A 27,562-nucleotide genomic window follows, 5' to 3' on the forward strand; every position below is an offset into this window, starting at 1 on the left:
CGTTCTTGGCACACTGCTTTTGACTACGGATAACTCCGTTTACCTGATCAGGATTTTAGGCTCACGGCGGGTGTGACCGATCGACAGGGGATGATTGCTCCTCCTAGACACCTGATCCCACCTCTGATGTGTCCAGGGGTCCGTGTTTGCCCAACTATCTATTTTGTAGTGTTTATAGAAGTTATGAGATTGATCATTGTTCGTTATCTTCACCTTTCATTATGACCCTACCTAATGTAAAATTAGGAACTTTCAGGTGAGCTCAATTGTACTTAAAAACCTGTGTGAAATAATAAATAAAATTTATATAGCGCCTTATATAAAACAAATTACTCTAAGACGCTTTACAAGGGTAGCAGTGAGGAATGCAACAATATTAATAATAAAAAGAAACCACACACACAATTAAATGAAATTAAATGACAGTATGACATAAAATCTTACATCTATAAAATTATCAAAATAAAACACTATTATTTAAAAGTTTTGTTTTTTTTTGGTAGAACACTATGCAAAGTATCTAAAAAGTACTCTAAAATGTTAAGTTAAAAGCTAGAACACTATAAATGTTCTAACTTAAAGGCAAAAGTAATAAATACACATAACAACAGAATCACATATCACATATTAAAAACAAGACAAGATAGGTGGGTCTTTAAATTTCTTTTGAAAAAACAGTCGAGTTTCTTAACATTTCTAAGTTCACATGGCAGACCGTTCCAAAGTGTCGCTGCCGCCATGTCAAACCTCCACTCTCCATAAGTCTTTATCTTGGTTACAGAGACTGAAACCAAACATGCTGATTCCGATCTTAGCGATCTCGCCGGTATGTATGGTGTTATCAGTTCCTACAAATATCCAGGAGCCAGGTTGTGAAGACACCTGTAAACATACAACAGAATTTTGTATTGAATATGGTACTCTACTAGAAGCCAATGCAATTGGATCAGAACAGGCGTAGTGTTCGTATTTTCTGTCCGCATTACCACTCTGGCAGCAGTGTTCTGTACACGCTGAAGTTTGTTTGTGTATTGCTTGTTCACTCCATATAATAGGGCATTTCCATAATCTAATCTCAGTGTTACCAAAGAGTTCACAAATATCTTACATGTGACCTCAAAGATGAATGGACGAATGCTACCTATATCCGACGGATATGCATGTAGCATGATCTTGCAACGGAACTACACTGCTTGTCCATGGTAAGTGACTTGTCAAAAACTGTCCCAAGATTTTTCACACAATCGGCCTCATTTATAATGTTTCCTCCGAACGAAATGTAAAACTCAATATTTTAAGATCTATTTCGTTTAGGAACGAACACCATGAGTTCTTTTTTGTCCTGAATCAGCTTTAATAGGTTTGAACCCATCCAGTTGCGAATATCCGTTAGACATGCCACAAATCGTTCTGAAATATCATCCCAGCTGTCACGTGGTTCAACCTTGATATAAATCTGACTGTCATCAGCATAGCAATGATAATCCATATTGTGAATATCACATATATTACCGATGGTCTTACTAAACAGACAGTAAAGTTGAGGCGCGAGAACTGAACCTTGCGGGACGCCAATCTTTATTTCTTGGGATTGGGCCCCTTTCAAAGGTTCTGTATGTTTGACATCATTGTTCTCTATCCGTATATCTGTTTTGTTTTCTTTCATCACCTAATATTCAATTATTAGAGAGGTCTGAAAAGTGGCCCTACAAACTCTTTTGTAGACTCTTCATGATTGAGGTATTATTAGCCTTCATTATCACCCTACATGATGTAAAATCATGGACTTTCAGGTGAGCTAAGTTACCCTTAGAGGCCTATGTAATCCCTGTTAAGGAGTCTATATGTTTGACTTCATTGTTTTCTAGCCCTTTATCAGTTTTGTTTTGTTCCAAAGCCTTATAGTCAATTATTAGAGAGGTGTGGAATTGGCCTCAACTTGGGAGATCCCAGGTGGTACATATACCCTTAAAGGCCTATATGACCCCTTCTAAGGGTTCTACATATATTTCACTTTATTGTTCTCTACCACTTTATCATTTTTGTTTTATTCCACCCTATAGACAACTATTAGAAAGGTAAGAAAAGTGGCCCCACCATCGGAAGGCCCCAGGTAGTACCCCTAAAGCCCCAAACTGATCACGAAATTGGCCACACCCTTGGGAGGTCCCAGTTGGTACTCCCACAGCTCCAAACGGAGGGTGGAAATGATAGTCCTAGGGGTACACTTCCTTCACTGCATACTCTTTTTGTCGACTCTTCAAAGATTAAGTGATTATGAAATATTAACATTCATTTAATTGTGTTATTGTTGCACTTCTTACCATTGTAAAGCGCCCTGGAGTATTTTGTTTTATATAAGGCGCTATATAAATTTATTATTATCATCATCACCCAATGTGATGTAACGTTAGGAGCTTTCGGGTGACCAAATTGCCTTCAAGTATGAAACTTGATAATTAAGAATATGTTTACTAATTTATATCTATTATGTGTTACTTTGTAGTATTCCATCTGAGTACTCTCAGTACTTTGATGAAATCTCTTATTGGCTGCTGGTTAGTGACTGCTAGCTTCAGTCTACATGTGGTAATGAAGGTAAATTTCGTTTTTCATCAAGAAACTCTTTATCATTTGACTGGAATGAATTTAAAAAAAATTGAATAAATTTTAAACCGAACCATTTTAACAAAACAATCACGTACTTTACTTGGATTGACTGATTCCATGCTACAGTTTCACAAAGGGGGTTCACAACAACAGTTGTATAGGGTATCACTTGCGTAGGTAGACTGCGTATAAAAATGTACACAATACTCCGGCCTTAGTCATACCTCACGGCTGGCAAGATGGTGAAGTACCTCTGTTTCATCCTTTGTGTCGCCGGTTTCTGGTTCGCTAAGAATGCAGACGCCCATGGCCGTCTGATGAAGCCTTGTCAGAGAGCATCGCTGCATAGATGTTACCAAGATCAGAACTTTCCGGCAAACACTAACGACATGGCATTGTTTTGTGGGGGAAAGGGGGTAAGTTGTACATTGAGGAGCAATCAATCGGATATAAGGTGTCATGTGTGTAGCTTTATGAAGAATCAGCTATGCGCTTTTTATTCTACTGATGGCGAAAGTTTCATGTTGAAGTCAGTCAGTGGTCATCTTCAATTAAACTTCTCAGTTGCGACAGAAGAAACAATTAAGGATCTTTGAAAAATACACCGTTTATTACAGTGATTACAGAAAAAAATATTGTCATTATATATGCACACACCTGTGTTACTTTCCAGTTAGAAAATTCTTTTGGATATATGTGTTATTGTAGATACATGTATATAATGAATATTGAAATCCTTCAATTGATACTTTTATCAACACAATGTGATCGGGGCTCTTGTCGTACAATGTAGCCACAGGGACTGTAAATGTCCTAGTAATAATAAACAACTGAAATCGAGAGAACGATGACGTATATCTTTGTTATGTTAAGAACATGTGGCTTGAAATTTGACATGCAAGTAGTTGAAACATTAATCTATGCAAGGAAAACGACAGATTACGCATAGCGTGCCTAGTTTAAGAATTTTTAAGCATTTGAAGCGAGTGGTTAGTTTTTTATCTGGGTCAGAGTTAGACCCCTTTCTATATTTATGGTATCACTGAGTTCGGATCCAAAACGGGCTTAGCCCCTGTGGTTGTAGCTATCAACATATCGTTCTGTAGAAATTGCTTCTAAATTCACAACATTTCTATCAGGTTTTCTGTTTATGGTGAAGATCGTTTATATCGTGTTTTCTGTATATATGCTATCGTATCGCGCGTTTATCCTGTCTTATCGTGTGTGTATCCTATCGTGCGTGTATTATTAGTTACACAGTTAGTTAGTGACCTGATACGGAAAAATACATGGTGTGAAAAGAAAACGGGTTTTCTTTTCACACCATGTATTTTTCCGTATCAGGTCACTAACTAACTGTGTAACGAATTTATCACGTCGAAGACCTCTAACTGTATATGTGGGGGTCTATATCATACAACTTAGTCAAATGTCTTTCCTTTTGACACGGCTGCAAGTCGAACCCGACGATAAATAAAATTACTCGCCCAATCCGGATTTTACTCGCATGATACGGTTTTTTTCACGGCGTCATGTGACCAAGATCTGACCAATTAGATTTCAACAATTTTGTCTGAGGCGTGATAACCTATCTTATCGTGTGTCCATCATATCCTATCGTATGTGTATTCTATCCTATCGTATGTTGTGTGTATCGCATCCTATCGTACGTATATCGTGTTCTATCGTTTATCAGGTGAAGAATAACGTTGCGGGTACCGTAGTTATTTCCCTATGAATTCCTCGGTTGTAAACAATGCGCGTATAATACAGATAAACGACTGGGAATTCCAATCGAGATGAAAGTAGAATATAAGTCTTAGAAATAAACTTTTTTTTTAAAAATACATGAGGTATGAACTGAGATGCTACACGCCAGGATACTTTTCATGAGAAGTACCATGTAGGCTGACATGAAGCGTCACACTCATGTATTTTAAAAATAAAATGTATTTCTTAAACGTCCGTTCTCTGTTACCCCTTTACACATACACCATTATTCAAACATGTATATATATTTTTCTGGTTCAATACATTTATTCAATTCTTTTAGTCAGGATATTTACAAGTGCCCTTACATCCCAACCTGACCAGCGGGTATGGGGGATGTACAAGTGCATTAAACATGTATATCATAACATACATAATTATCCAAACATGTATACATTAACATATTCGTACCCTGTTTATGATAATATTCTCACTCTAGCATGTATACATATGCACATCTTGGACATGAACTATGTTATTCCTTTAAACTTTTGAGAACCATGACAAAATATAAATAGCAAAGTTTTTAAACCCTGAGTCATAATTTCTTCCATCATTAATCCCTAATATTACCCCATCTTTCTTCGGACCATCAAATGAATGAGTAAAACCGGAATTTGAATCTATTATCGATTTTACTGCATTTATACGTAGACTCAATGGAATGTTAATGGAGGAAAATGTGGAATATGCGGTGATCCCTACAATGGAGCGAAGCCCCACGAAGCAGGCGGAAAGTATGCAACAGGATTCATAACAGAGACCTATCGTCAAGGGCAGGAGATCGACGCGACAGTTGAACTTACTGCAGCACATCGTGGGAAATTCTTCTTCAAAATCTGCAAACAAACTAATGACTACATTGAGGTGACCCAAGAATGCTTAGACAAATCACAGTTGAAGGTAAAGTTTAATAGCTTGTTTGAACTACCGGATATAATGAGTTTTCACCGGTCAAGGGTGACGTACATATATCCTTAACAACGGAGGGGGGGGGGGGGGGAGATAAAACATTCTCAATGTTGCGGCCTTGAGCACCATGCATACATGTGCATGTAGGTCAATATTTGTGGCACTTTACTAGATTTTCGAATACAAAATGCAAAAAAAAAATAAAAAAAAATAAAAATTTAAAAAGTGTAAAAACAAAAACCCCACGATAAACTGTCTAGTTATTATCATTCTTTAGTGTCCGGAAGTGTTCTCAAAAACGATTCGATGGATCAATGTCTTTACGGGGTGATAAAAGGTGACGTTAAAACCACTATTAAATTTCTTATGAATGATCGAAACATTATGAAATTTATACTATATGTACATGCATATGATACGAACAATGGCAATAAATTGGCCCTATCAATCTAATAAAAGAAGAAAATTCGATGAAATTTTTGTTGTAGGTTTATGATAAGAATACCTAATGATTGGTATACAGGAAAATTCCTTAATCAAATTCGCGTGCGTGTGAATGCGCGTGTGTTCTTTGGTTAAAAGGACTGATTCCCGATTTCCCCATAGCTTTGGTTTTTCACTTTTACGGTATAATGTTTTGAAAAGGTTTCAGAAAAATATCAAGGTTATATATTATGATAGAAGCTCATTATAGAGAGGTTATTATATGTTTTGTAAACAAAGATTGAGGTGTGTTATTGTTTACGAAGTTTTCAAAATAAATAAATATCAATCTAAGTTTATTATTATATATTCTATTTCAAGTATTTTTCAGGTAAAATGTGCCATTTAAAAGTTACATTTAAATGTGTGACGGTACAAACTTAAGATGCTTTAAATTACCATATAAACATCTCACTGGTTTGTTTGTAAACATAGAAAGAGTCAAGTCTTTGTTTGCATAACACAGAGTTAAGGCTAAAATATTGCTCTTATCCTTGCATTCAGAAGGTCCACATTTTGGTTGTCAACATTAAATGAGTATTTTTAATGTGTAATATCAAAATATGAATTTTGTTTTCTTTTTTCCAAAATCGTGAATCAGTCCCTTTAACATATAAAACCAAGCATTTCTCTATAACATAATATGTTGATTTTAAATTTATGCGCTTGTGTTGAATTTTGATACAGTTTGATCTAATTAAAAACGAAAGATGTTGCCACCCTTTTGAAGATGTAGAGATGCAAAAACAGAAGTATAGGTCAACATCAGAAATTCACACATTTTTGTAAAACAATAATATGAATAGATAAAAAATTGTTATAATGACAAGTTTTAATGTTAGCAATTTAGAAAAACTGCTTATCTATAAATTCGTATGAATTGATTGTGGATATTTAGGAAAAGTTTGTATTATAGACACGCAGTAGAGGAATACCAGCATATGAGTTATTACCCTTGACAACAGTTTTTAAAATTAGGAATAATTGATTATCCAATAGATGTAAATATCAACTTTTCACTACCAATAATTTACATTTTTTTTTTATTTTATCCAGTATATAAAATTCCTCTGAAAGATATATTTCTATCATGCGCAAAGTTTAACTTAATAAAGATGTTTGCAAAAACCTATGCCATCACAGGAGGATCGATCTACTTTAAAAGTCTATAATTTCCTTATTTAAAAAAAAATCGGTTTGAAGATCCTTTTGTAAATTTATAGTAAGGTGTTTGACACACAGGCATTGCCATCATGCGCATGCCCACAGATTGATTTTCATTGGATAAATTAACGCTTTAACATGTATATTATTACATTGTATTTTACAAATGAAGGAAATGACAAATGTTTGGTGAACATTTGGTCTTCGTTACAACTTGCACTAGTTTCTTGGATGTTTTACAGGTAGTTCAGAATGGCGAACTCAAGGACTACTATGCAGTAACAGAAACTGGATCCGCGATGATTAACATAAAGTTGAAGCTGCCGGACGATTTGACATGTGAACACTGTGTCTTCCAATGGTGGTACACTACTGGTACATAGAATACTCCGTTTCTTAACTTAAAAGTTTGAACGTTTACTTTAAACAGTCTCGGTGCTGCCAAATATAGGATATAGAGCTAAGTAGGATGTAAGAATAAATAAATATTTTACAACACTTACTTTGGTAAACTGCAAAACTTAAAAGAGGATTAATTAATTGAAATACATGTAGTTCTAGGGTATCATAACCATTTTATGGAAGTATACACCATATGAAAGAATTTTGAGGAATATCATTTAATTTGGACGCGGGACCAAATTTGGCCCCAAACGTACCTTGTCCTTTATCCATTGATTTGGGAAATACATTAATTCTTTTTATAGGAAACAATTGGGGACGGTTTCCTGGAGAAAAGGGATGTCTAGGTTGCGGACCACAAGAAACCTTTGTGAATTGCGCTGACGTCAAAATTGAGCCTCGGGATGAAACCCCGAAACCGGTGACAAAGGTTACGACTGCACAACCAATCACCAACCAACCTCAAACAGTGCGACCAGGTACATGTCGCCCATCTTGCATTGCCGGACAGTATCTGTCTTGTCAGTCTGTTAAATTGCCTGGAATCATAGGCGTTAACGATTGGTGCTACTTCATGTGCAAAGATCACTCACCAAACTGTCCTAATCACTGTAGTTGCACTTGCAAACCTGACCAACAATGCACCATCAAACCCGTGTTTCAGTTTCTCGTCAGACAGGATTTTTGCGATTATCTCATTATGATTGCCCCTAATTCTCATTATCTCAAGTATTTTTGCGACTGTATCTAGTACAATATGTTTCTATTGATAAAATTGCTACACTGTATAAGAATAAAAAATCATATTATGTACATCTTCTTTTTTTTTTCTTTTTTTACATGCATTACAACATACATGTAATATAAGGTTGTTTATAACGTCGCGGAAGTATACGTTATTCGATTCATTTTTAATAGGCAGAATACAAGAATATCTCTTTTTAAAAATAAACTATCACATTGGTGCACTATATTTTGTTTATATATGTTACTATGATAACCAAACCTATGGTGGCATAGTTCTGCCACCACATATGAGATAATTATGTCGACTTGTCGGATCTTTGTGTTGTCTTGTCAAATCTTTATGTCAAATTATCAGATCTTTTTGTCGACTTGTCACTTATTCACGTGTTTAAAAAGTCAACAGGAAAACGTGTCCATGCCCAGTTTGTGCCATCCAGTTGACAACATATTTTTATGACAAGCCAGCAAGTCAACATAATCATCTGACAAGTCGACATACTGTACTCATCTGACAAGTCGACATGTTGACTTGTCAGAAAATTATGTCGAGTTGTCAGAAAATTATGTCGACTTGTCATATAATTATGTCGACTTGTCAGAAAATTATGTCGACTTGTCAGATAATTATGTTGACTTGTCAGAAAATTATGTGGACTTTTCAGATATTATGATGACAAGTAGATGACAGTTAGTGGTATTAACACGCTTTAATAACAAGATACTGAGTTCCTAGTCATGGTGATTATTTTCTGACAAGTCGACATTAAGATCTGACAAGTCGACATAAAGATCTAACGAGTTGACATAAAGATCTTACGAGTTGACATAAAGATCTAACATCTGTCAAGTAGACATAAAGATATGTCAAGTGGACATAATTATCTGATAAATGGTCGCAGAAATATGCCACCACATAAGCTGGAAATAAACCCTAACTACTGTATACAGGGTTCTCTTTTCTACCCTTGCAAACAGTTTCACCTCGTTTGGAAATTGTCATTGACATTAATAAAGACAAGAAACATTGGTACATGTACAAGCCATTATTATTATTATTATGTACAAGCCAAAAGGGTAAGTATCAGCACGTGCCAATACGTAAGTGACTTACCTTAGCGGACCACTGATTTATTTTTTTTTAAATGAAGGTGGGGTGGGATGTTAAAGTACAAGAACTTTGCTTTGCCAAGCCCCATTTTCTTAAATCGTGAAATCGTTCTGTTACAATACACGTTGAAAATGATATAGGATCCACATGTCTACAATTTGAAATAAGCGAGTTTGATAAGAATTTATGAAATCGTAATTTGTATCCGTTCGATATGAAATATAGTCCTCCACTCTAAAGGAATCTCATATCAGTGACTGGGTTCCTAAACATCATCAACGTTATTGGTCTTTTGTCAACATTTTATTCTGTACTTCACTGCATGCATTTTAGAAAACAGAAATGAACTGTAGGAAAAGGTCAGCATTGCTATTGTGTTCATTCGCATTTTCACAAAAATAAATGGGCGGGAGCGTAACTACATAATTGGTCGTTTGTCAACATTTAATAAAGAGGGCGTTATACAGTACAGAAGCGGCAATCTTCCCTAATCAGGGTTCGGTGCCTGGTATTTCAACACTCGTAACGTAGAACTGACCCTCACCCAGAAAATAGACAAGTTCTCGTTAGCAGTCTTGACTATTACAATAGGTTGGAAGTTTATTTCAAATTCAGCCCATTGTAATCAACAGAAATTTGACATGAAAGATTTATAAAGACTAGAGATATGTTTTAATTAAGAAAAAATCCAGATGAAAAATGTAATATGTAAAAGAAATATTGTGTCCGTGAGGAATTCGAACCCGGTCGTTTTAAAACAGAAAACATCTCTCTACATTTCACAGTGAACGACCTTACCCATTGAACCACACCGTAGACAATAATTAACGTACAGGTGCGATTGAAAGTGATATCATTGAAATTGTTTTCATTTTTACGAAAAATTGAAATTTACCCCCCAAAAATTCCCTCGTAAAACAAAATTTCAAAGCGACAGTCTTTTTAGTGGGAAAACTCGAAGATCATGTTTATGTTAAATTTCTATTGTTTTACGGAGGCAGTTTTTCTAAACTTCGGGGATACCCCTCTATTTTAACATCAAAAAATATATATTAATAATCGCTATTGACTTAAACACGTCTTTTAAACTTATTTTCAAATATATACGGTTCCAGTGGCCTCCGAGGCCGAGTGGTTAGAGCATCGAGCTCAAAATCACACGGCTTTTCACCTCTGCTAGGCACGGGTTCGAATCCCGCTCGCGCCAGTAAGTGAGAAAGTTTCCCAGTTTACTTTCGGAAAGTCTTTTCCCAGGTACATTGTATCTGGGTTCTCTCTTCCACCCATTAAAAAACTGGGCGCCACCAGATAACTTAAAAATTGTTGCGTGTGGCGGAAAACAGCAAAACAAACAAAAATGTTCGAAGCAAGACAAAAGTTCTAATTGTTTTAAAATTTGTTATATATTTGAATCATTTAATTTTATTGATCTTTCACGCAACACCTTTAGGAAAGTGAACATGAGAGTTGCAACACCTTTGTATTCTAACTAAAAGAAAATACTTAGTTTATCAGTGTAGTTTTATGAATTTATTAGTCCACTACCGATGATTTAGGTTTGCGCTCCGTCCGTCTGTCCGTCAGTCCAGTTTTCCCATACTTTTTTCTCTGTTCTTGCATATATTTATTTGACATTTGATATGTTGCTTTACCATAACAAATTACAGTTCCACTTCGAATTTTCTCTCGGTCCATTGATTTTTCTCTTAGTTATGGCCCTTGGACTTAGAAAAATAACATGATTTATCAGTTTTTCAGACTTTTTTTGTTGTTGTGCTTGCAGATATTTATTTGATATTTCATACATTGCTTTGCCATAACAAGTTACAGATCAAGTTTGAATTTGGTCCCGTCCGTTGATTTTTCATTTAGTTATGGCCCTTGGACTTAGAAAAATAGCATGAATTATTGTTATGGCAAAGCGATGTACCAAATATCAAATGAATATCTGCAAGCACATAAAAAAAGTCTGGAAAACTGATAATTCATGTTATTTTTCATTAAGTCATGGCCCATGGACTTAGAAAAATAGCATGAATTGTTAGTTTACATCCAAGTTTCTTGTCTCTGTAGATAAGAGTACTACACTCATTAAAACTTCTAGCATAGTAATACAACAATATGAATTCAACTCAGTCAGCCATCACTATACCCCGTATAGGAAACATGACAGTCGCAGGGAATATTGATCCTTATTTAAACAGTATTTTATTATGAAAATTCACAATGGGATTGGACAGCAGGCACTGCCTAAATAAGTCCTCTCCATAGAAGGTACAAGGTCATACAAACTTTAGAATATATAAATACAGTGTTACACAAATGATATAATGATTTGAACATTGCAATAACATAGGTCATTCATGACATGGCAGCTTGTAATCAATTCTACTATTATTGTATGGATTCAATAAATAGTTTACACTTTAATCAGAAGATACAAAATAGGAAAAACAAAAAGGAACCATGAAAATTAAGAAAATTGGATATTGGTTCTAGGACAATAAAATGATATTGATTACACAAATCTCTTTGTAGACAGAATAAATTCATGCAAAAATTTTAAATATTGCAATATTTTCATTGAATGTAAGATTGTTATCTCCATTCAAAATAAGTTCAATGGATAAATAATGGCAATTGCAAATTACTAAAACTTTGAATTACTTTCTGTCTTTGTAAATTGTATTTTGTGCAATTCATGAAGAAGTGAAATAGTTTCAGAAATATTTCCACACAGATCACATATTTGATTTCCCCTCAGAAAATGATTAAATAGATCAGCATGTAAATTGCTAGCATTATTTCGCAGTTGACAATGAAGTATATTTGCTTTTCGATTCCCATAATTAGATGTCCTAGGTTTTCGGCAATAACGTTTTTTTTTAATGCTGTCTTAAATGCTGATAATGTTGGAAGACTTCTGATTTCAAGAGATAACTCATTCCATAGTTTTATAGTTGAAGGAATAAAGCTATTCATATATGAGACAGAATTACCTAATGGAACATTAAACTTGAGAGAGTCCTGATTTCTTAGGGGTAAGAATTATGAGGTGGGAAACATGATTGCAGTAAGTCTTGTAAATATTGGGGTGTTAATCCATAAACTATTTTATAAAATGATAAACGTTTGTGTTTTTTCTTCTAGTTGCTAGAGAATTCCACCCAAGTTCATCATACATTATTGATCTTGATGAATTTAGTCTTAAACCAGTTATTATTCTTGCAGCTGCAATTTGAATAGGGATCCTTCGTTCAATACTGGAATAATCAGTGGAACCTCACAACACTCGTCACATAGTGTGCAGTTTCAAGGTAACCAGCTACAACCTTATATACCACAAAGTCCACAAGGACAATCTGCAGGTTATATTTCACCAATACGGAGTCAGTCGAACACTCCAAATAGAGATATGTGTGATACACTGTCTATGATATGCGATAGACTGGATTATTTGTCTACCAAACTACATGTACATTGTAGATACACTGGACCAAATACATAAACGATTATGTGATCTTGAGAGAAACATTGAATGTGTAAATCAAGAACTGAAGGAATTGAAAAACGTGAAAGTCAAAGTCGGAGACCTTGAGAAAGGAATGAACCACATGTCACTACAATACGATGACCAACAAAAAGCTGTTAGGACTTGAGAAGTTTAAAGCTGACATGAATGAATAAATACGAACACATTTCTCATCTTATCCGCCATATTTCCCTCAGGTAGCCTAATTTACTCTACCCGCATATACCCCAAAATGAAAGGTGAAGATAACGAACAGTGATCAATCTCATAACTCCTATAAGTAATACAAATATAGATAGTTGGGCAAACACGGACCCCTGGACACACCAGAGGTGGGATCAGGTGCCTAGGAGGAGTAAGCATCCCCTGTCCACCGGTCACACCCGCCGTGAGCCCTATATCCTGATCAGGTAAACGGAGTCATCCGTAGTCAAAACCAGTGTGCCAAGAACGGCTTAACAATCGGTATGAAACACGCCAGACAGCATTTGACCCAATGATAGGTTGTATTGACGAACTAGATCGTTATAACGACCATAGAATTTGCAAAATGCTGACTTCAATCGAGACAGTTGAAATCCCGGTATCATCAACTTGTTTGTCAGTAGCTCTCCTCGATTTAAAAACTGACTATACGCAGAACAAGCTCCTGCGTATCGAATCAGTTGAGAGATATAAACACCATATGCAGGTGATAATGGAAGATTGCTACATAAATATGGGAAGTTGACGATGGAGAAGCTGAAATCATCCCGTTTGTCATATAGTTGAGTTGTCAGTTTGCCGTTGATGTCTACTTTCAATAAAATATCTAAGTATGAAGCAGAAGTGAATGACTCTGTGGTGTCTTTTATTTCGAGCTCACTTGGATATATCGAATCGACATATGAATGAAAGTTATTACTGTTAATAAACAAAATGTCGTCGATATATCTAAATGTCGAATTGAAGGCCACAGCAAGAGATTTTGAATAAATTCTGCTTCATATGAATATGGAAACAGGTCAGCTAAAAAGGAGCACAATTCGTGCCCATGGTAATTCCAACAGACTGTTGCAGACCTGATCACCAAAGACCACGAAGATATTGTCAATGAGAAACTCTAGCATATTTTTAATTTCAACTTCAGAGTACTTGTGCGTGGAATCAGAGTGGTGTTTAACAAAGTTTATGAACGACTGATCACTAGATATGAATATTTCCTTTTTCCATTTTTGTTGAAGAAGCAACTGTCTATGATGTCAGAAAGTCTAGTCTTTAATTTATCGTGAGGAATGGTCGTGTATAGTCTTGAAAAGTCATAGGTTTTGATGTTATTGATGTATGAAAAGTTTTGCGATTTCAAGTTTACGAAGTTCTTTAGAATATTTCAGAATCCACATTTGATTAACACCACTTCTGGCATATGTAGTCGCACAGTAAGTTTGAAGCTTCTCCTTCAGAGCTGTTAATATTTTCGTGAGGAGCAAAGATAGGGGCTTGGTAGAGCACTTAATGGATCCAGCAATGCATTTGTAAGGGCTTTTATGTAGTTTAGGCATCCAGTATAGTGCATGCAAGTATTTGCAGTTTCTTATGAAATAAATGCGGAGAAATCATTTGCCAATTACATACTGATAGAATAAAATAAGCAAAGAGCATAAAACATATTATTTATATCAGTTCTTGCAAAATACAGGTGCATGTCATATGCATTATGTAATGCACATTGCATACTCCCCCCCCCCCAAAAAAAAAAAAACCCGTATCAAATGCGGACATATATTCAACTGGTATCGGAGATGTGCACTTACCGAAATATTAGATTCCCTTTATTCTGATAAATCCACGAAACAAAATGATAAACTTCATTTGTATCTCGTTAGAACTTTACAACACGTTGTCATTCCATTATACAGACTGCGACACACTTCACCCGTGCCAAACAGGGTGTCTTCAATCAGGGGAGATATCAGAGTCGAACATATTTCCTGTATTGAATGCTTGTCTGGTCAGGGGTTTTGTAGTTTATATAAACCGAGAATCTAATACATAAAGACTGAGCATCTGGTTGGATATATTGCGTGCATAATTAAAATTTTTATCGATGTTCATGTACAAACTTCTAATATATAAATAAGGGAATAATGGTCGGAAATATACATCTGTGTGATAATACGGGTAAATGTAAGCTTACAAGCATGTATTAAAAGTTTCCAGCTACATGTATTTTAAAATTGGTGATTGACAATATATTGGAAACTTACAGGAGTTGATGCTTATAATTGTATTCATTACAAATTAAAAAAATATTGGTTTGAACTGTGTATGTAGTGGGTAGAGCAGACCTGCCTCCCTGCCCTCCCCAACCCCCTGTATACGTGCCTGATACAATATTTCCACAAATTCAATTCGTGTTGAAAGAAACTACCCGAACAGGTAAATCGAAGACACTAATGTGAATTTAAGCGTAGCAAAACTCCTCCCTTTATATACCAAGCGAACCCCGATACATATAACAATAGAACATCCAACTAATATGGCGGATAAGCAGAAAATATGGCGGACACATAAAATTGTACTATATCTATTAATTCATGTCAGCTTTAAAACACGTCACAGAGCTCTACATACAAGATCTGACAATGAGAGACACTTTGATATTGGACGGGATACTAGAAACACAGGAAGAAGACACAGAGACTGTATTAAAAACCTTTATAAAAGAGGAGTTGAACACAAACAACATAGAATTCCATCGTGTGCATAGAATGGGGAGGAAAAGTGGATCTAAGCACCGACCGATAATTTCCAAATTTGTGTTGTACAAAGACAGATTTAGAGAACGTGTTAGATCACTGATTAACAAGCCATTCGGAATCAATGAACAATTTCCAAAGGAAATAAATGAACGTCGCAAACAATATATACCCTCAGTACAAAGCTGCCAAAAGACAGGGGAAAGGGCCACACTCATTGCTGACAAATTATTCGTAGAGGGACTATTGGTTCCACTGCAGACCACACACTTAGGAGACCGACCATATACCGATCCTCAGCATCTGATAGCAGCGCCGCGCCGCCACAGTCTGGATAACCAAGGAAAGCTGTGCAATCAGGGGACTGACTTGAAATGTGTAAACAATGCGAAAAACTCTAAGAGAGTTTAAACAACAACTAAAAATTATTAGCCTGAACGTTTGCGGACTCGCATCGAAATTACAAACCCGGAGTTTATTGAATTTGTTCAAGATTGATATTAAGGTAAGAATGACTAGCTTGTGGTGTAAATTAGTTGCGACACATGGTGATAAATTGTCATCAAATCTGTTTAGTGTTTAATTTCATCAAATCTATACTAAATGAATGTGGTCTTCCTTATATTTGGCAAACTATGAATCCAGGGAATTTATCCTGGATTAAGAAAATAGTTTTTAACACACTATATGACCAGTTTAAGCAGTCGTGGTATAGTGATATGTTCAACAGCAGAAAATGTTGCAGGGTCTGGTTTATGTCTTCCACATCTTCAAAAAATTCACTTGCGGGAAGGCGAGGATGGACTTCGAGATATTTTCATTAGTAAAAACAGCCACGGCAAAGCTCGGGATACTTGTTGTAAGAAATTATTGGACAATGTTATTCCTAGATTATGTGAATTTTTTGACAAGTAAAATGTCTATGCCTTCCTGAATGTGTATTTTGATGTGTACTAATTGTGAATCAAAGGGGGGAAAAAGTAATTTTGAGTGGAAGTTTCAATTGATATCTCACCAATAACGTGATACTGTACATAAAATGCCCAAAGAATGTAAATTTTGATATTAAGGTCATAGAATGTGTTTTCAATGATTTGACTATGGGCTTAATGTGTAATAAAACATGTGCATATCATTTTCATTTCATTCATAGTCGCCATTAGTTGGATTATAAATATTTAAGGATTTTTAAGGTCAAGGTCATAGACCAAGGTCGTATGTCTAGGTCAAATGAATATGATCTTTTATATTTGATTATTAGAAGTATTTTGATAAATGTTGTTAACATACAGTATCATAATCCTTAATAGGGATGATAAAGTGATTTTTAGTGCACAATGGACTTTTTTCACTGTGGGAAGGGGGGGGGGGGGAGGGTACATTAGGTTGGCAACTGATAATTAAAAAAATTGTGGATGTAATTACAATTTTTTTCTTTTATGATAGTCATATATGCATGTATCTTGAAAATAATAATCTTTTTTATGGTTCTGTGCATATAATTTTTTGTTGGGAATAAAACTAGTCAGTATTCTCCATCAAAAAATGATTTCTTGGCGACTGAGTATTGACTCATTTGGTGTTATCATTTTCTTACATGATTGAAATGAGGCTGCAAACAATTTTAATTCTCTTTTAGAATATCATATAAGAAAAAAAATACTTATTATAAGGTTGATTCTTCCAACTGGAATAGAGAATGCACCTGGTAACTATGTGTTTATTAATGGAAATGAAGCCATACAGGGTAGAGGTATATAAAGAGTTATAAAAAAAAAATTCTGGTTGCGAAGCGAGCGCTCTACCACTGAATGTTGAAATATAAATTATTTATGACATCGATAAACACAATAGTCATTAAAATAATTTTTGTCCTATCTGGCAACCAAAACCATATCAATGCATGGGATCGTGAAATTTACAACTTTGGTAAAGGGCTAATTGCTCCCTCTGAATGAGTATGTAGTCTGAATTTAGTGTTTAGTAGCAGTGAAGAGCATGTTTTACATTTAAACACTATATACCAAGTTCGGCCCCAGCCTGGAGTTAAAACCCCTATCCCGAAAATCATGAAATTTACAATTTTTATAAAGGCCTTCCTGCTCTACATACCTATGCAATTAAATTGCCTTAAATACGTGTAATTTTAGCAGTGTTTGGAAATTCGAATAAAATTTTAATGGTAGTAATTGTAAGTTAAAAATGTTCAAACATTACTGATTCCGACCAAATGCAACAGAAATGAATGGAAATGTTCAAGCCTATCATTCACAACAACACTGTACATATCTAATAAATAACTTACTACTGTGTTCTAGTTTAATAGTGCATGGAACATTTTTAGAATATAACTAAAATAAAACTAATCTATAGTTTGATACATTTGTCAAGCAAGATAGAACAAACACCTGAACAAAAAAGAAAAATAATCATATTAATTACATATACTTGTACCAAGTAGCAAGTGTCATGGATAGTCATGTCATAACACACCAACATAATAATGAAAGGCTATGAAACATTTTACCTCCCTTTCCAGAAATCATTTGGATATACATATCGGTAACTACAGTACATGTATGCAAAGCGAAGATAACGAACAGTGATCAATCTCATAACTCCCATAAGCAATACAAAATAGATAGTTGGGCAAACACGGACCCCTGGACACACCAGAGGTGGAATCAGGTACCTAGGAGGAGTAAGCATCCCCTGTCGAACGGTCACACCCGCCGTGAGCCCTATATCCTGATCAGGTAAACGGAGTTATCCGCAGTCAAAATCAGTGTGCCAAGAACGGCATGAAACACGTCAGACAGTTTGACCCAATGCGAGGTTGTATTGACAAACTAGATCGTTGTAACGACCATAGAATTTGCGAAATGCTGACTCCAATCGAGACTGTTGAAATCCCTGTACCATCAACTTGTTTGTCAGTAGCTTACCTCGATTTAAAAACTGACTATACGCAGAACAAGCTCTTGCATATCGAATCAGTTGAGATATATAAACACCATATGCAGGTGATAATGGAATATTGCTACATAAATATGGGAAGTTGACGATGGAGAAGCTGAAATCATTCCGTTTGTCACACAGTTGAGTTGTCAGTTTGCCGTTAATGTCTACTTTCAATAAAATATCCAAGTATGAAGCAGAAGTGAACGACTCTGTGTTGTCCTTTATTTCGAGCTCACAGGGATATATCAAATCGACATATGAATGAAAGCTATGAATGAAAGCTATTATTGTTAATAGACAAAGCGTCATCGATATATCTAAATGTCGAATTGAAGGCCAAAGCGAGAGATTTTTTCTTCTCTCGTAGAAGTTTTTGAATAAATTCTGCTTCATATGAACATAGAAACAGGTCAGCTAACAAAGGAGCACAATTCGTAACCATGGGAATTCCAACAGACTGTTGGAAGACCTGATTACCAAAGACCACGAAGATATTGTCAATGAGAAACTCTAGCATATTTTCATTTTAACTTCATAGTACTTGTGCGTGGAATCAGAGTAGTAATTCGATGTATGTATCTTTATAATTTGTACTACAGAGTCCACAGTGCATAATTACCGGTAGCAATCAAAACAGAGTCATTCTTTGCAGTTAATAATGAGGTCGATATTATTCAAAATCAGGTTGTAGAAAATGTGAATCCAAACATGCCAAAGAAATACATGTACAATTGAAAGCAAAATATAGGAAGTTATAAAAAAAGATATTCATTTTAAATGTGCAAAATTGATAGCTTTAAAAGTGAATGCAGCTTATCAACAAGAGTAGAAAGAATTCATTGGTTAACAAGAGAGATAATATTACATTTAAAATCCACATATGTCATGTCAACCCACATCGCCCAAAATCAGTCCGAGGGTCGAAGGTCCAAGGGATGAATTAGATATGATATTTAAGCGCTGATATAACACATCACATGGATATTAGCAGGTAGTATGGCGCCCGTGCAATGTAGAGTACTTCTTGTTAAGGACAACTTCTTTATATGAAACAATAGAAAAAAATGCACACCTAATGGATCATGTTGATTTTTGTTATTGGTGGACTAAGATTAACATGTAAAATACTTTTAAATGGATACCATATTGAATAACCCAAATATAATAATCAAAGTTTCAGAACACCAATATTTAATTTTTCATATTAATGATGACAAGGTTTTCCTGATCTAAAGACCATAAAATGCGAGTAGACTTAAGTCTCAAATTCAGCTAACTTTTGAAATAATTTTAGTATAGGTTTGCATTTGATTTTTTCGATAAACCTGCATTTTGTTTTAAATATCTGTGCTAAATAAATCTAAATATAAGCAATGAAACTTTTGGCAAAGTCTATTCTCAGTTTATGATCTTGGGGCCTGGCGAATTTCGTTTTCATCAAGATACCCTTTATTATTTGATTGAAATAAATTCAACAATTTTAAATAAACCGAACAATTTTAACAAAAAAATCACGCACTTTACCTTGATTGACTGTGATTGCATGCGACAGTTTCACAAAGGGGGTTCACAAAAACGGTTGTATAGGGTATCACTTGCGTGGGTAGACTGCGTATAAAATTGTACACAAGACTCCGGCCTTAATCATACCTCACGGCTGGCAAGATGGTGAAGTACCTCTGTTTCATCCTTTGTGTCGCCGGTTTCTGGTTCGCTAAGAATGTAGACGCCCATGGCCGTCTGATGAAGCCTTGTCAGAGAGCATCGCTGTTTAGATGTTACGATGACCGTAACTTTACGCCAAATTATGACGACATGTCATTGTTTTGTGGGGGAGCACAGGTAAGTTGTATCGTGAGGAGTAGGGATTTCAATTAGTTCGAATCTAAGATTTCATGGGTACTAATCTTACATTTGAATATCGAGGTAAAAATACTTCCTAATCATCAAATCTTATCTTTATCTTTCGAAATTAAAACATGGTATGGAGGTCTATCAAAAATGTCTTTTTGTTTACATGCAATCAGCGATTGAAAATTATTATCTTATTGCTGATATTATTTCAGTCCTAGCATTTTTACTCATTGTATTTAGTTTCTAAGCATTTAGGTGTTCCGTTATTTAGGAATTCAATGTTTTTTTCAAGAATATGATTGATTAACTATGGTTTTACGCCGTTTTGGCAATATTTCAGCTATTTTACGGTTGTTAACTAATTGAAATATGATTGGTTGTGGATGTTTGGGTTTCCCTGACGTCCTACTCTTTTTCGAAAATCAGGGAAACGATCTTTTGCGTGCCAAGGGGTTTGTGATCCTTGACATGGGACACCCTTTAAAGTCCCACTCGACGGATAAAAAAGTTAAAAATACATAAACAGGTAAAAGAAAAAGATGATTTCGTATATATAAACAGTTGTATTATAAAAAAAAAATTCAAATTTTTCTGTAAAAATCGCATTCTTGTAAATATTGTATATAATGATTGTCGATATTTGTTAAAAGTTCTTTCACTGATTGCACATTGTTAAAAAGTATTTTTCGTATGGGCGTAAAATCACTACATTCTAAACGAATGTGATGTATAGTTAATGGACAGTCACAAGATATGCATTCAGGCTGAAGTTCTCTGTTTAGTAAGTAAGAATGGGTCAAATTTGAAAGTCTGATGCGTATTCTTGAAATAATCACTTCGTCTTGGCGTTTCATTACGATGTTACACGACTTGTTCAAGAATATGAACACACTTAAATATGACTAAATCTAAACCTATGCTTTTTGCCTTTGGTATCACTACAAATTGTAATGATAGTTATTTCCTCATGAATTCCTCGGTTGTAAACAATGCGCTATTAATAGGTAGCTAAAGGTGTATTTTAACGACTGGGAATTTCAATAGAAATGAAAGTAGAATATAAGTCTTAGAAATAAACTTTATTTTTTAAATACATGAGGTATGAACTGAGATGCTACACGCCAGGATACTTTTCATGAGAAGTACCATGTAGGCTGGCGTGAAGCGTCAATCTCATGTATTTTAAAAATAAAATGTATTTCTTAAACCTCCATTCTCTGTTACCCCTTTACACATACACCATTATCCAAACATGTACATGTATATATATATTTTTGGTTCAATACATTTATTCATTTCTTTTAGTCAGGATATTTACAAGTTATATTTACATCCCAACCTGACCAGCGGGTATGGGGGATGTATTAAACATGTATATCTTAACAAACACCATTATCCAAACATGTATATATTAACATGTTCGTACTCTGATTAAATATATTTCTTAATAATATTCTCGCTCTAGCTTATATACATATTCTACAACTCTGGTGTTCCTCTAAACGTTTGAGAACCATGACAAAATGTAAATAACAACGTTTTGAAACCCTGGGTCATAATGTCCTATCATTAATCCGTAATATCACCCCACACTTCTTCCTAAAACAGTTTCTTAAGACCATCAAATTAATGAGTAAAGATGGAATTTGAATCCGATATTGATATTTAACGCATTTATACGTAGACTCAATGGAATGTTAATGGAGGAAAATGTGGAATATGCGGTGATGCCTACAATGGAGCGAGGCCCCACGAAGCAGGCGGAAAGTATGCAACAGGATTCATAACAGAGACCTATCGTCAAGGACAGGAGATCGACGCGACGGTTAAACTTACTGCAGCACATGGTGGAAAATTCTTCTTCAAAATCTGCAAACAAACTAATGACGACATTGAGGTGACCCAAGAATGCTTAGACAAATCACAGTTGAAGGTAAAGTTTAATAGCTTGTCTGAACTGTCAGATATACTGAGCTTTCACGCGTCAAGGGTGACGTACATAAAATGTATGTCCTTAACGGGAAGGGGGTATGAGAGAAACATTCTCAATGTTACGGCCTTGAGCACCATGCATACATGTAGGTCAAAATTTGTCATTTCACGAGATTCTCGAATGCAAAAAAAAAAAAAAAAAAAATTGGGTGTTTGCCCAACTTTATTTTGTATTGCTTATGGGATTTATGAGATTGATCACTGTTCGTTATCTTCACCTTTCATTTAACATACATATATGTTGATTTCATATCTATGTACTTGTGCTGAATTTTGAATGAATACTTAAACGTCTACAACTTTCTTATTTTTCAATGAATCGGTTGAAAATCCTACTGTAAATTTATAGTAAGGTGTTTGACATACATGCATCATCATAATTACAGACAAGCATGCGCATGCCCAAACATTCATTGTGGCTGGATAAATTAACGCTTTAACTTGTGTAATTATTTTTACAAATGAAGGAAATGGTGAGCATCTGCAGTGGTCTCCCTTACAATCTTAGATGTCTTACAGGTAGTTCAGAATGGCGAGCTCAAGGACTACTACACAGTAACAGAAGTTGGATTCCCGACGATTGACATGAAGTTGAAGCTGCCGGACGATTTGACATGTGAACACTGTGTCTTCCAATGGTGGTACACTACTGGTACATAGAATACTCCGTTTCTTAACTTAAAAGTTTGCTTGTTGTCAAAGATTGATTGATTGTATATTGTTTAACGTCCCGCTCGAGAATTTTTCACTCATATTAAGACGTCACCATTGCCATCAAAGGGCTGCAAAATTTAGGCTTATGATCGGCGCTTACGGCCTTTAAGCAGGGAGGGATCTAAATCATGCCACACCTACTGTGACACGGGACCTCGGTTTTTGCGATCTCATCCGAACGAACGCCCCATTTCGTTGCCTCTTGCGACAAGCAAGGAGTACTGAGGACCTATTCTTACCCGGATCTCCACGGGGATTTTGTCAAAGATATACCAAGAAACCATTTTGAGTTAAAGCTGAATGGTCCGATGTTTATTTATAAAAAAAAAATTGTACAGAATTACTTTAAAACAGATGAATTAGTTTTATAAGTAATTAACTTTTCCTTAATTACATGCTTGAAACACCTGCATAAAAAGAAATGAGAAAATTATTTTTAAAAAGAAAGGGTAGTGGGGATCGATAAATACATTAGTCTGTTAGGCGTCTATAAATAGCCCCACGCACACGAAGGGAATCCCATCATCATATAACTCAGACGCAACTGTTTGAAAGAGCGTAATACAACGAATTACGAGGTATATTTGATATTTTTATTTCTCTTAAGCTGATGGCATGGTACTGTAGTAAAAAAAAATACACAGCTTTATATAGATAAGACCACTGATGATCTTATCTCTGGAAGTCTGAACTGGACACGTGACTGTCACTTGATTTGTCTTCAGAACATGTATTATAAATGGCTGAGTGACAGTCGTGTGTTAACACCCATTTAAAACCAAATAGTCCCGGTTAAGACAGATGAAATGATGTACATGTATGACATTTCGATACAGCCTCATAAATATGTACGTGCGATGATTTAACTGTTTTTGCCAAGGTGGACAATATTTGTCGAAATTCGAACCATACAACTTTAACTGTCGCTGTGTGTAGAATATAAGGCGGTGTAGGATATACATATAAGACTGTAGGATATAAAGTGGTGTATTATATGAGGATTAAGGGCTGGGTAGGCTATACATACAAGGTTGTGAGCAGCATCATACCGAGTAGCATATACAGCTAAATAAGATACCATGTAAGGTTATATTATAAAGCTGTGTAGGATATATGACTGGGTAGGATATAAGACTGTGTAGGATATAAGGCTGTGTAGGGTATAGGACTGGGTAGGATATATAAGACTGGGTAGGATAAAAGGCTGGGTAGGATATATAAGACTGGGTAGGATATAAGGCTGGGTAGGATATAAAACTGGGTAGGATATAAGACTGGGTAGGATATAAGGCTTGGTAGGATATAAAGCTGTGTAGGATATATAAGACTGGGTAGGATATAAGGCTGGATAGGATATATAAGACTGGGTAGGATATAAGACTGGGTAGGATATAAGGCTGGGTATGATATAAGACTGGGTAGGATATAAATTTAAATATTTAGCCACATTATCAAGTATGGTATATCATCTTTAACCCTTGACATAGACCTTCATAAAGGTGGCTGTCAGGTGAAAATAAGCATGTTGTCGCTGCGACGCAGGAATCGATGTGATGTGCATGAATGGGAAAGTGCTTACTGATTTCACATAAAATATGATAGATATAATAGATTACATATCAATTTATTGTTATTTGTTTTTAACATATTCTTGAATTGACTGTTAGGCCTATAACTTATCGGCATTTCATTGTAGATTTTCAGCATGGAAAAAATTACGTCACAATCACATTCGTTTACAAACTGCGCAGTTTCCCGAAAGTGACGGAGTTAGGGACTTTATGTATTTTGCATTCATCTTTTAGAATCAATTATTATATATATGATTTGATTTCCCCTCTTTTTATAGTACGCACTGAGTTGTAACCTAAGCTTTGAAAATTTTAGGGGGAGAGGTTGTGCACCCCTCCCTATAAATCCGCCAGTGGATGATGTCTTTGGTGAAAAATTCACTATTGGAGCGTAAAGCAACGTTAAAACAAATAACTTTTTTTTCTTAGGAAACAGTTGGCGCTCCACCACACCAGAAACGTTTGTGAACTGCGCTGACGTCAAAATTAAGCCTAGGGATGGAGCCCCGGAACCGGTGACAAAAGTTCCGACTGCTAAACCAATCACCAACCGACCTCAAACAGTGCGACCAATCACCAACCGTCCTCAAACCATGCGACCAATCACCAGGCGCCCTTCAACGGCAAATCCCTGGATGACACCCTCTCCATCCACAAAACGAACAACCACAACACCAAGATCTATCACCAGAGCTCCGCCAAATCCGGGAGGAATCGTCACATCCTGCTCTGTTGGACGTTTGTCTTGTCGGTCTGCTGGTGTGTTTGCTAATAACAGAGGTTATGACATTTGGTGTTACCAGTACTGCAAAGCTAACTCGCCAAACTGTAATCCTCGATACTGTAGTTGTACTTGCAAATCTCAATGCACTATCAAAGCTACGTTTCAGATCATGGGAACCCATTTTTGCAATTATCTCAGTCAATCTGCCCCTCACTATATCAACCATTTCTGCAACTGTATCTAACAAAATGTATCTCTCAATTCAATCATGTAATGCTCAATAACTGAAAGTTGCTATAATATATAAGATTAAAAATTCATTTTGTACATCTTTTACATGCACTACAACTTACGTGTTCTATAAAGTTGTGTATAACGTCTTGGAAGTAAGCTTTATTCAATTCACTTGTAATCGGCAAATAACAAGAATATCCTTTTTTTAATATAAAGTCTGAATATGATGCACTGTATTTCTTTTATATATGTTAATATGGTATCCAAACTGGACATAAACTATAACTACTGTATACAAGGTTCTTTTACTTTAAATTCTTTTCTAACCTTGCAAACACTTTCACCTCGATTCAAAATAAGTACATGTATTGACACAGTTGTAGTAAGAGAAAGACAAGAAACATTAGAGCAAGCACCATATTTATAGGTCAAGGTCAAAAGGGTAAGAACTTGAAATGCTATTTGCGCGTGTCAAAACTAAAGTGACTTCTTCCCAGGAAAAGAAATGCGTCCCAAAGAATTCATATGTTTAAAAGCGCTCTCATTCTCAAATTACAACGCGAAGGTTGGTATAATTCAGAGGACCTCCGATCAAATACGGAGATGAACGAACTAAGTGAAAGGAATCGTTAATGTTATAAAGTGACTATTTGTTGCTATCGCCATCAAAACAGTTCGATTTTCCGTTTCATACCACGAAGTGCATTATACTAATACCGCGCAGAATAAGTGCGCGATTTTGACTGGCTAGCACGCTCTTCTAAAATTGAAAATTTTATAAGTGCGCTTTAGCGCACGCAATGAAATTATAATTTTATGAGTAAACTGAAGTAAGGTATAATGATGTATTCTTCAGCGTTTCCTCTATTCACAAGCCTTTTAAAGATATCGGGCTCGGGATTTTAAAAATCCTGAGTCTTCCTTCTGACGTTTGGCGAAATGAACAGACGACTGACAACCAGGTAAAATACAATCCGATTTAATGTATTTACTAATTAACAGACAATATCTAATACAAAAAAACATTGAAACAAACATCAACTGTCTGTTGTTGTCAAGAACAAAGTACAGTTCCTGTCACTTGGATTCTGTTTCTTTCTCTTTATGTTCTAGCTACTTCTCCTTTGAGTCTCTACAAAAACAAATTGTTATAATATTCATGAATGCATTTAGCTATCACTTTCTTCTGTTAATATTACATAGGCCTATATGTATATATGCAGATTTTCTGTCTGCAAAGTAAACATATAAGATATATCATAAATATTTTTATTTCTTAACCCCCTTTATATATATATATATATATATATATATATATAGAATCTAGATCTATATTGGGTTGGGGGGTTTTTTTTTGGGGGGGGGGGGGTTTGGTTTGGTAATATGTATTGGAAGCATGTATATGTATTTGGGTTGGGTTGGGTGGGAAGTACCTTACTTCAGTTTACTCATAAAATTATAAATTCATTGCGTGCGCTAAAGCGCACTTATAAAATTTTCAATTTTATTTCGTAAACTGAAGTAAGGTATAATGATGTATTGTTTAAATTCTCTAAAATGTATATATATACCAAACTACAATTTCATGACACAGTTCTGATAAGTGTCCTTTTCTTCATTTATTGGTCTATTATAAAACTTCTTATGAGTTAAAAGAGAACAACACGCCGCTTCGACAGGTAGGTAGGTCTGAGTTTTTCATGTTTATCAGAATTTAACCACTGTTGACGAAAATCGGGGAATGTAGTCAGCTGTGGAAAGGATTAAAACACACGAAATAACCACATTTACCCATATTTAAACCGGCATGATGACACGAGCTGATTTTCCGAGAGTAGAAGGTTGAATTTTGAATATTTCTCACGACTCTCGATTGCCAGGGTAAATATGGGCTCAACCAGCTAATCAGTCGGAGTAAATTGATCACCCGAAGAACGATTTATGCATACTAAAATTAAAATAATCTACTTTTTTGGTGTTGGTGTTTGTATTTTGCTAAACTTATGCAAACGGGTCAGGTAATGCTTTAGGGGATAAGAATTGGTT

At 35.4% G+C, this 27,562-nt stretch overlaps 3 protein-coding genes across 4 annotated transcripts in view; all 3 read left to right on the plus strand.

Moving 5' to 3' along the window:
* LOC125646969 (uncharacterized) overlaps positions 1 to 27,562 on the plus strand; it is a 202,350-nt gene that overhangs the window by 81,807 nt on the left and 92,981 nt on the right. The window lies entirely within an intron of this gene.
* On the plus strand, positions 2,823 to 8,307 carry LOC125663749 (uncharacterized). Its single transcript, XM_048896089.2, has 4 exons — positions 2,823 to 3,026; positions 5,035 to 5,283; positions 7,182 to 7,314; positions 7,647 to 8,307. Exons 1-4 carry the CDS (start codon positions 2,850 to 2,852, stop codon positions 8,090 to 8,092), a joined length of 1,005 nt encoding a protein of 334 aa, XP_048752046.2. The 5' UTR covers positions 2,823 to 2,849; the 3' UTR covers positions 8,093 to 8,307.
* LOC125660626 (uncharacterized) lies at positions 15,604 to 25,745 on the plus strand. Of its 2 annotated transcripts, none has more exons than XM_056153122.1 (4): positions 15,604 to 15,971; positions 21,966 to 22,214; positions 22,793 to 22,925; positions 24,988 to 25,745. In XM_056153122.1, exons 1-4 carry the CDS (start codon positions 15,852 to 15,854, stop codon positions 25,524 to 25,526), a joined length of 1,041 nt encoding a protein of 346 aa, XP_056009097.1. In that variant the 5' UTR covers positions 15,604 to 15,851; the 3' UTR covers positions 25,527 to 25,745. The 2 variants fall into 2 exon arrangements, with proteins under 2 accessions (XP_056009097.1, XP_056009096.1); XM_056153121.1 differs by lacking the exon at positions 15,604 to 15,971 and adding an exon at positions 20,078 to 20,269.

Source organism: Ostrea edulis, chromosome 1 (genome assembly GCF_947568905.1).
Source record: "Ostrea edulis chromosome 1, xbOstEdul1.1, whole genome shotgun sequence".
Taxonomy (NCBI): Eukaryota; Metazoa; Mollusca; class Bivalvia; order Ostreida; family Ostreidae; genus Ostrea; species Ostrea edulis.

Bases quoted from the DNA above. Each gene is read 5' to 3' on its own strand.
- LOC125663749 (XM_048896089.2), top strand. From the start codon at position 2,850: ATGGTGAAGTACCTCTGTTTCATCCTTTGTGTCGCCGGTTTCTGGTTC. The intron at 3,027-5,034 runs GTAAGTTGTACA...ATTTATACGTAG, and splicing joins TGTTTTGTGGGGGAAAGGGG to ACTCAATGGAATGTTAATGG. The intron at 7,315-7,646 runs GTACATAGAATA...TTCTTTTTATAG, and splicing joins CCAATGGTGGTACACTACTG to GAAACAATTGGGGACGGTTT.
- LOC125660626 (XM_056153121.1), top strand. From the start codon at position 20,093: ATGGTGAAGTACCTCTGTTTCATCCTTTGTGTCGCCGGTTTCTGGTTC. The intron at 20,270-21,965 runs GTAAGTTGTATC...ATTTATACGTAG, and splicing joins TGTTTTGTGGGGGAGCACAG to ACTCAATGGAATGTTAATGG. The intron at 22,215-22,792 runs GTAAAGTTTAAT...GATGTCTTACAG, and splicing joins TAGACAAATCACAGTTGAAG to GTAGTTCAGAATGGCGAGCT.